This window comes from Tubulanus polymorphus, chromosome 5, assembly GCF_964204645.1.
Source record: "Tubulanus polymorphus chromosome 5, tnTubPoly1.2, whole genome shotgun sequence".
NCBI lineage: Eukaryota > Metazoa > Nemertea > Palaeonemertea > Tubulaniformes > Tubulanidae > Tubulanus > Tubulanus polymorphus.
The window spans coordinates 19,443,741-19,453,691 of record NC_134029.1 but is presented as its reverse complement, the minus strand read 5'-3'; the positions used below and the strand labels follow the sequence as shown (position 1 = coordinate 19,453,691).

The window sequence follows — 9,951 nt, the reverse complement described above, 5'->3', positions numbered from 1 at the left end:
TAGACGCTCAAATGTACACGTACAATGGTTTGTAAGCATCATCAACCGCAGACACATGACCAGAGGGAAGGAAAAGCAACCCCCCAATAGTTACCCAACGGTAACCACAATCGTCGAGAATAGAATCCACACCTTCGAAGCAGATCGTACCGTATCCTAAGGCAACTAAAAGGAGTATACTAAACCAACCCCCCAGCCAACATGACCGAAGCCATGACAACGGACACTAAGAGGCCCGCGGCTAGAGAATTGAAAACAGGTCGCAATATAAACAACACATTGAAACGGCTCAACGACCTAACTTTATTACCAGCGTAAACAATCGACAGGTTTTAGACGCCAAATCTTTTGCAATTTCATTTCCACCTCGGAAAACGGTAACCGACAAATTGACCAACAAAAAACCCGTGGAATACAAGGGCAAACGCAACACGAAGCTGCTTAAACAAGAAATATGAAAATACTAAGATCTGAGTGCTCGCGTAAAACTGCAAAATGTAAGGTATTAGACACACGTCCCGCACGAATGGAGCAAACTAAATCAGGCGTTGAGCGCGACTAAACTCCCCACGGAAACGAAAATGCGCTAAATAAAATCACCGGAACGGATCCGAAAACTGAAATAATAGGCGAACTCCCTGACCGATAAATCTCACAATAGTGGGACGTACTATACCGAAACACACATTGAATATGGAGAACCAACAACCCTGACCTCTCGAGTTTTCTCTGCTTGAGTTTTCCCTGCCCTAAAATCCACTTATTCATTATCACTCTTTATTAAACGTAACGATTCTTCCAATCTTTTCTCACACACAGCGGACTCCGGGGCACACCCCGCACACAGTAGGCAACAGGACACACAGTCCTGCAAGGCACGCATCCTCTAGTCCACACAAAGTGAACAGCCACACAACGTAGCCTCAAAATTTGTCCAAACACATTGGATCCGACCACCGAAGTGGGCAATCAAAATATACGTATCTCTAGAATTTGTCCAAACACATGCATTGGATCCGACCACCGAATTGGGCAATCAAAATATACGTATCTACAGAATTTGTCCAAACACATTGGATCCGACCACCGAAGTGGGCAATCAAAATTTACGTATCTATAGAATTTGTCCAAACACATTGGATCCGACCACCGAAGTGGGCAATCAAAAATTCTCAAAGTCCAAACACATTGGCTATCCACACACAGTGGACTATCCCCTATTCCACACACAGTGGAATAAAGAAGTTTCCAGTTTCTAGGCGCCATTTTGTGGCAATCCCGCGAGGTCCCCATTGTTGCGATAATTTGCGCTCATTTTTAAAACATAAGTTTAGATTGAATATCATGTAGTTCTGCAGTCCCTTACTCGATTAACTTAATTTATACACCATTTTAAAGGAAATGAAATGCAGATATTTGTTGGTAATTCTTGGAATTTTTGAACGCAACAATTGAGAACAGTAACGATATGAAACCAAGGACCACATATCTTAACCGCGCGTAAATGAAATCGCGATATTCATTAATTTTGAAATATCTAAGTATCTCTTCAAGCTATATTTCCTATTTTCACTGAGTTTAAAGAGGGTTATTTGTAGTTTAAGCCTGCGTTAAAATCTTTTGAATATCTTACCTGACGACTGGTCTGTACCCGCTTGAGTTTGAGATTACGCGCAAAAGGGGTCTCCCACTGCGCATTGCAATTTCACTGAACATTGAGATTTGCGACAAGAAATTTTTAAATGCAATTTGATTTCTTCACATTTTCCATGGAGATATTTAGATGATAATCCATATCTTGTTTGTACCGTATTTCGGCGGGGGCAATTCGTTAATCTGGTTTCGGGATCCGGTTTGTCCCGCTATTGAAGTGTGAACGGCCCAGTTGAGGAATTGTCGTATACAGCCCGTCCAGCCTAGCGCCGATTTTGTGTTCGGTGAAATCAAAGGTTTTAGAGTCGATGGTGAAATGTGCCAGTCAATTTAAACGCTTAGGACATATTTAACACATATCTCTCTCTGGTAATCCCTCATTCTGGGATCATACGATGAATTTATTTAAAGAATCTCAACCTTCTTGCTGGAAAACATCGACCAGAAAACCTAACTGATATAAAATTCCAATATAATATTTAAAGGGGTTCATATCTGTCCCCCATTTGATATTCTGTTTTAGGGGGTCAACGTCCAGTTTGGCAACTTTCAGCTGCGCCGCATATTCAAAAATATATAAAAACTTAGATTTTTTTTCTAGTGTCCAACCATGAGTGGTACATTCGGTTGAAACGCAAATTAGGTTCTCAACTAGGCCACATTTCCAACCAACACAGAAAGTCCCCACTCTTACAAGAAATCCTTTAATTTCCCAACGCTACAAAACTCGAATTCATCAAAGCACTCAAAGTCCATTTTCAACCATACGAAAATAAAGGTAACATTTAACCATCAGAAGCAATATTAGTAATTACAAACCAGTATAAAATCTTATTTTTGCGATTTCTTTTCACAAATCTCAATGTTCAGTGAAATGGCGGTGCGCAGTGGGAGACCCCTTTTGCGCGTAATCTCAAACTCAAGCGGGTACAGATCAGTCGTCAGGAAAGATATTCAAAAAAATTCAACGCAGGCTTAAACTGCAAATAACCCTCTTTAACCTCTGTGAAAATTGGAAATATAGCTTTAAGAGATACTTAGATATTTTAAAACTAATAAATATTGCGATTTCTTTTACGCACGGTTAAGATATGCGGTCCTTGGTTTCACATCTTCACTGTTCTCAATTGTTGCGTTCAAAAATTCCAAGAATCGCCAGCAAATATCTGCATTTAATTTCCTTTAAAATGGTGTATAAATTGATTTCGTCGAGCAAGGGACTGCAGAACTATATGATATTCAATCTAAACTTATGTTTTAAAAATGAGCGCAAATTATCGCAACAATAGGGACCTCGAGGGACCGCCACAAAATGGCGCCTAGAAACTGGAAACTTCTTTATACCCCGGACGACAGGCTCCGAACTGCAAAAAGGAAGCCACACAGTTCAACATAAGTAAACACGGTCACATACCGAACAATGCCAAACTGTGAACCACCACAACAGTAAAAGCACGTCCGACAGCGAGGAAGACCAAAGCCAAACTGATTTCTTTCGCATGTCCGCAGCGCGACGTAGTGAGAATAGAACTATAACGGAATGATCATGTATTTCCTCATCTAGTATTAAGTGAAGGTCAATAATTGTAATTGGTGTAGTGTGTGAACTGTACCGATGATGCACTAAATGATTTGTTCTTGGCTTACAGGAATCAAGCAGGGAACAATGATGTCCACATCCCTCCACCTTGTCCACAAAAGTCCACAACGTCGTCTTGAACGTCTTTTATATACAGCCCCTTATACGTGTTATACGTCCACTGTGTAATCGAAACAGATCTATTTTTTTACTGAACTGCGTTTAGTTAACACTGTTTGATGGGCTTTGAAAAGGCGCGGGCCGAGAACGAAATCCCCGCTGTCACCTAAGCTATCGTATAAAAACTTTCTAAGGGATAAAGACAATGCTATTATAATGATTTATAACTGTTGTATTTATTTGAGTTAACGAGCTATTACATTATGTTTTTCTCGCTAATATCTATCACTCAGTAAAACTAGAATTATTTCTTACAGGTACTGTCCCACAATTTTTCAACGAGAGCGTCAAAATCATGCGTAATATATTTCAAAAACTCATTAAAAGAAAGCCGTTTGTCTTCATTCGTATCGTACGTTTCGATGACTTCAATAGCGCTCTTGACATTAGTCTTTTCAAATCCGCACTTTTTAAGATATGCCTCCATCTCATCTGGCCCGATTGTATTGTTCGTTTTGAATTCATCGAAAATTTTCTGCCATTTTTCTTCTACGTTCGGTCTAAATCGTAAGAACAATTTATTTATGTACATTGACATAACCACAGTGTATCTCAAATAAAGGTAGAATCCCTTCCCAACAGTAATATATCAGTAAAGCCCGCCTCACACGGCACCGAAAAAAAACATTTTTTCCTCGTGAAAAAAAAACGTTTTCGATTTTTTTTGTTATGCCGTGTGCGGCGTGCTTAAAGTTTGTGTGGTCTAGCTACTCACAAGAAAATAAACTTGATGAGCTCCGCCAGAGTAATCTTTCTATCAGGACCGCCTTTTGCAATGATTTCCTGAAAACAGAGGACGTTCGTTGAAATTTTCACAGAAGCTGTCGAACCGAAGTCGATCAGATTTCGACAATCAAAACCATTTTGTGCATACATGTAATGTCGCTAGACGTGATTCGATTGAAATTTACACAAAATTCAATAAATATTTCACAAACTGATATTATTTGATAATTCATGAGTCCTATATGGAAGTCAAAGTAATTTTGTTAAGTAATATTTGCATAGCCTTAACAGTGTTAGCAAGTTCGATTTTGAGTTGATGGTAAACATTTATGCGTAACGTACTTCATTGGATTTTTCGCTTAATCCCAACTTCTTGATTTCCTTCATGTCTAGACTTCCGTCTTTGTTTTTGTCAATTTGACGGAACACGATAAAGGCTTCCTTGAGGTCTGCTGCTACTTCCGGCACATTATACTTTTTACAAAATGCTTCAAATTTTTGAAAGTCATCTGTGGAGGTCATCTTGATGTGGTGGAGTATCTGTTAAAGTAAATAAGATTTTCATATGAAATATTATCGGATTCAATGACGAGATTATTTCGTGTATGTGACATTTCGACCATAAAAACATCAACGTCATTACGATCTAACACTAGACAAAGAAGTCTTTGATCCATATACAAATGTTCCAACACGATACTGCGAATTGGCCCGCCAAGCGCCACGATAAATACATCAGTGAATGTTATACCTACCAGTTAATCCTTCCCGTGTGGTTGCCAGCGACCAACTAGTTACTGCGTATGGGACGAATAAAAGGCGTGGTTGTTATGACGTATGAATATGTCACAGGTGCCTGGATTCCAGGGTCGCTATGACCTTTTTCGATAGAATTAGAACTGAATTTGAGACAGATACATAAAACGAAAATAAGTTGCAATTTGAAAAGATATGCCACGTGTTTGGAAAATTCAGACGCCCACCTCGATTATCTAACACTTTGCAACGTTCTGTGACTAAACAATGGTCTACTGTGGTAGCTGAGAGCCATAAAACATTTGATGATTGCAGCTTGGAGTAATAATTTGAATGATTACTCCAAGATTACAGTTTATCAGGACACGGCAACAATGTTACATCTACTAGTTGAGATGATTGCTCGTAGGTTATATTCTACATCAGTTTCAAAACAGTTCAAACGGCTACTCCTCGAGTAACACACGCAAATAGACAGATTCTAAAATAAATGATATTCCGTTAGCTACCGGTGCAGTATTTTAGGCAACGTGAATTTGGTAATCCGTTCGTTTTTATGGAAAATCGTAAAATTCCGCTTCAAAAAAAGTCTTCTTACGCGCAGATTAACACTGATGTATAAAGGTTTCGCTGAAAAAATTTCTAGGTGTTTGATTTTTTTATACATGGCCCAGATCAGGCGCCAAAGCTAGAACAAATAGACGAAATACATTGAAACCATGGACGTATAAACTAGATTATACGTCCATGATTGAAACTAAACCTGACGATCGAACTGGTAGAATATATTGTCTCTTTGCATATCATTATTAATAACGTATTATGAATACACGCGATTCATATTTCTGTAATGAATGTACGTATTGAACTCGGGTGCAGCCTCAATACAATTCGTTTTTTAGTCGTTAAATGTGTCGAGTTGAAACTGAAAACATGGCTGAGTAGCGAATACGTTGAACTGTTCAAGTATATGTTTGATTGCTACCCTACTTTTATAAATATCGATTTAGTCCATATAATATGCACGTTTTTTATACATGTATTGAAAAATGTATATGGAAACATCAGTTTCGTCAGTCGTACAGACATTATTTTTTATACCGGTACCGTCATATGTGGGTGACTGTGACCAAAAGCGCACGGCCCGCGTGGCCAAAGTCACCCCACACGACGGGACCTCAAGAGAACTCAGTTCATCGTTAAATGCAACTCCAGAAGATGAACTCCACTATTCATTTTATTGTCGAAAACATACTTTACAAAGAAACCCGATATTTCTATGATATGGTCGAATCAGATCTGATCAATATTACAGGTATTAGAGGAACAAAACAGAATTTACAGATTTGATAACGCGATAGAAAAAATTACAAATTCAATAACACAATATACAAGTACTTGTTGAAATGAAAAACAGAAATAACGGAGTAACTAATTAGGATATGCATACATAGATATACATGTAAATAAACACTAGAAAAATACTTATGAAAGTAATCATTCATTAGACAAATGCAATTTTTTAATAAGTTTCTTGCAAAAATGTACAATTTAGGTGATTGAGTAATAAGATCAATAAGGATATTATGAAAATTACGATCGCATCTCTTATGATTTGCTCCACATACTTGGTTCAAATTTCAAGCAAAATTTGTGTACGAATTTAACCGTTAATTTTTGTTTTGCGTTTTATCGTCATTGTTTTTAGATATTGGGCTCATTCCAGAATGTAAATCTTTGCATTACGGGTCAAAAAAAGTTTGATTTGATTAGATTCGTTCTTTTGATTCATTTCGGTACAGCACTCGGAGACGGGGTCGGCTTATTACGAATCTTGTGGGCAAAAGCGAAACTGTTGTATCAAACGGGTTTCGTATTATCCAAATCTTGATTGATATGAATATCTTAGCTGCGACTGGAAATCGTCGTAATAAACGGGTTTCACCTTTAACAGAATCGTATTAGGGGGTTCAACTGCATGAAGCACACTAGTAGTTAGGGAATCCCTAACTTGCACTTATATCCGTGCAGTCCCGGAAGAACAACAAGACTCAAAACGTACAACACAATCACAGAATTTGAAATAGATTTTATTATTCAAAAAATGAAATAACATCATTAGAATATTTAGATACGTTAAGAAACCTTGATAAACATTCAACTTTATGAATAAATAAGACGAATTGTTGATTTAATTATCCGGCCCAAGTCCGATATACGGTATTATAGTGGACAATGTAGAGTAATTTTTTGAGTAAATTGGGGAATAGAGTAATGTGATATATAAATGCGCAAGCTGTCTTTAGTAATAATTTAACTTACGAAATATCTTGATGAAATTTGAAAAATATGCTTGAGAAAACGAAATCTATCCCGTTGAAAATACCTCTGCCCAAAATCCCTCAACGAGCCCTCCACCGATACAACTTTTAGTTGTTTTCGGAACCTAGAAATTGATTTATGCACGTCGTAAAACAATATAGGCTTACCTTGGTATAGTTTTAGCACCCTCTGAAATCGTCTTTTCAGTCAGAAAATATTTGCCAAAGTGGTACACTGTATTAAGATATACTAACTTAGAACAATGTGATTGCATCATCTGGGACATTACTCCGGAATATTCTAATTTCACTTTTTTTAAGCAAAAGTCGTTTTCTTGACCTGAAAGTTGAATTCAGCGGGTGCTGAAATCAACTACTGTAAGAGGACATGAGGACATTTGGGTCCTAAAAACAACTAAATCACTTATTGAACCAAGATGAGCAATGAAACCTATGCCTAGATAAGATGACGGTGCGTCTAATGTTCGGCGTGAAATCTAAACTGAATTATCAAGTTAGTAAAACTGGAACATTTTCCCAACTAACAAATTGGGTTATTATTTCCGGGGACATTTTGTGCGTTTTATGTATAGGAAAATGTATTCATATATGTATATGAAAAAAAACATTGCACTTCAGTGAAAAAGGTCAATATAAGGGCCATTGAGAAAAATTCCTCGATATGTACATGAATTATGGATCATAGCAGTAGTAGCACGCTACAAAAAATAGAAACACGCATGTATTTCACCAGGGGTTTATTTTCAATCAATGCCTGCCAGACCACAATTAGGTTAGTAGCTCGAAGATGCGTAGGGCCGGACCCCAAAAATAGTACCTAGAGTGAAGAAAAGGTCCCCCATAAATGTTGCCATAATTTCTGCAAAGGGATAGGTAACGAATTTCGGTTATATGTATGAAATCCATTGATCCTGAGAGACAGATCGATGATGAAATAAGGGATTCCCTGGACTTTTTTGCTTGGGGTAAGGGTACCAAACCTGGTGGGGGATTCCCTTAGATATTTGGCTCGGACATAGGTCTTTCCAAAATTTTAGGGGTTTTTTAGGGGTTTTTTAGGGGATGTTAACCTAAAATTTAGGGGCCAATTATAATTATCGACACTTTTTTCCTACTGAAACTAACAACAAAAATCAAAAGCATATAACCATATGTATTAACAAAACCCATATTTATTCCGCACTGTGTTCAGATACACAAAAGTTACAATGATATTCCTCACGATTAGAATGTCTATGCACAAATCTGTGAAATTGTGTTCTTTAGATTTTTAATTTCTTCTTCCACAACAGACAGTTCACTGCCTTTGTCTTTTGCACGTCGTCGTAATGTATTCGATTGCGTAAGAAGGGAAAGCGCTCCTTTCTCCTCAGCTTGGGGTTGTTCGGTGGTGTACCAGAACACCGTTTCGAGGCGTCTCTTTTTCGATGCGAATTCGAATAACTCATCTTCAAGTCTTTGTCGTTTCAATGACGCAACGGATTGTTTTTCTTTCAAATTTCAAATTAACGTTCGGTCCATCCATTGAAATTTGTACCATTTTCTTCATGTCAAGTTTGTTGATGTTTGTTTTGAATTCTTTTAATAATCTGTTCGCATCACCATGCCCAAGAAATTGAGCTCCATAAAAACGTGTATCAATTACAACTTACGAATAACGAATCCATACATCCATTTGCTTTGTTTGTGTGACTTTATTCAGTGATTCGTCAAACAACAGAACATATTCGTCAGCTGTGGATACGGACTTCTGAAGCATATCACTAAAATTAGGGCCTATGCCAAAGTTTACGGTATACGGATGTACTGGCATACCTGTACTGGGATACCCCTCCTTTCTAAAGGTTTGATTATCTTAAAAGTTAGGTTGGGTATGTGGGGCGAAAACCACTTCGATGCGTAGCTAAGATGCTGGCCTATGAGCCATAAGCAGGATTTCCCCTGAATTTACGCGCTTATATATGAACTAAACTCCCGAATTTCTTGTTTTTACTATAGGATATAGAAGATTTTGGTATAGTGGTCTGAGCTCAGAAAACAAACGACAGAAAAGTATCAGGTGATTATCGATAGCCTACTACGGTACACACAGTTGACGAACAGTGTTAGGCCTGTGCCGGTTGGTGCGTAATGGTACTAAATAAACTGGTTGGTCAGTTGGTTCCGTTATAGTTCCATGGTGTGACACACCTGACGATGATCTCTAGGGCGAGATCGAAACGTCGTGTCTTTTATATATTTTTGATTGAATAAATAAATTCTGGTTTTTAAATTCTTTTAATCTGTAAATAGTGGGATTTTATCTTATTAGCCAATCACATTCATTGTACCTCAGGTTACAAGGTCAACTCAAATAAATAGAAGCGAGGAAATTTAGGGGGTTTATAAAGTGAGGGCCGTAGATTGAACTTTTATATATTTCAATTCCAAGCATGCAAATTGTCATATATAAAAACGTGCCATTACTAAGTGCTAAAAAGCAGGGTTTTTGCGTGTTTTTCAAGAATAAGTCCCCAAAAAATAACTCGATCACTATGAAATTTTTGTGGGCTCGAGAACTCATTGAGCCAAACCATGAAACCAAAAATAAACACAATCGGTTCAACAGCCAATGTTTGTGCCTTATTGACACACCGGTACTCTATTCATTTTCAATGAAAACTGCTTCATCAGACCGTTTGCATAGGCAAACCTACGGTTCGCCAAAAACTCTAG

General features: G+C 37.8%; 1 protein-coding gene across 1 annotated transcript; it reads right to left on the bottom strand.

Moving 5' to 3' along the window:
• Positions 1-2,972: 2,972 nt before the first annotated feature.
• LOC141906295 (uncharacterized) lies at positions 2,973-4,919 on the bottom strand. The gene is made up of 6 exons (XM_074795542.1): positions 4,894-4,919; positions 4,481-4,678; positions 4,128-4,195; positions 3,668-3,912; positions 3,068-3,183; positions 2,973-3,017 (listed from the first exon to the last, which is right to left on the bottom strand). The coding sequence occupies exons 2-6, from the start codon at positions 4,658-4,660 to the stop codon at positions 2,973-2,975; spliced, it is 654 nt and encodes a 217-aa protein (XP_074651643.1). The 5' UTR covers positions 4,661-4,678; positions 4,894-4,919.
• Between the last annotated feature and the right edge of the window lie 5,032 nt (positions 4,920-9,951).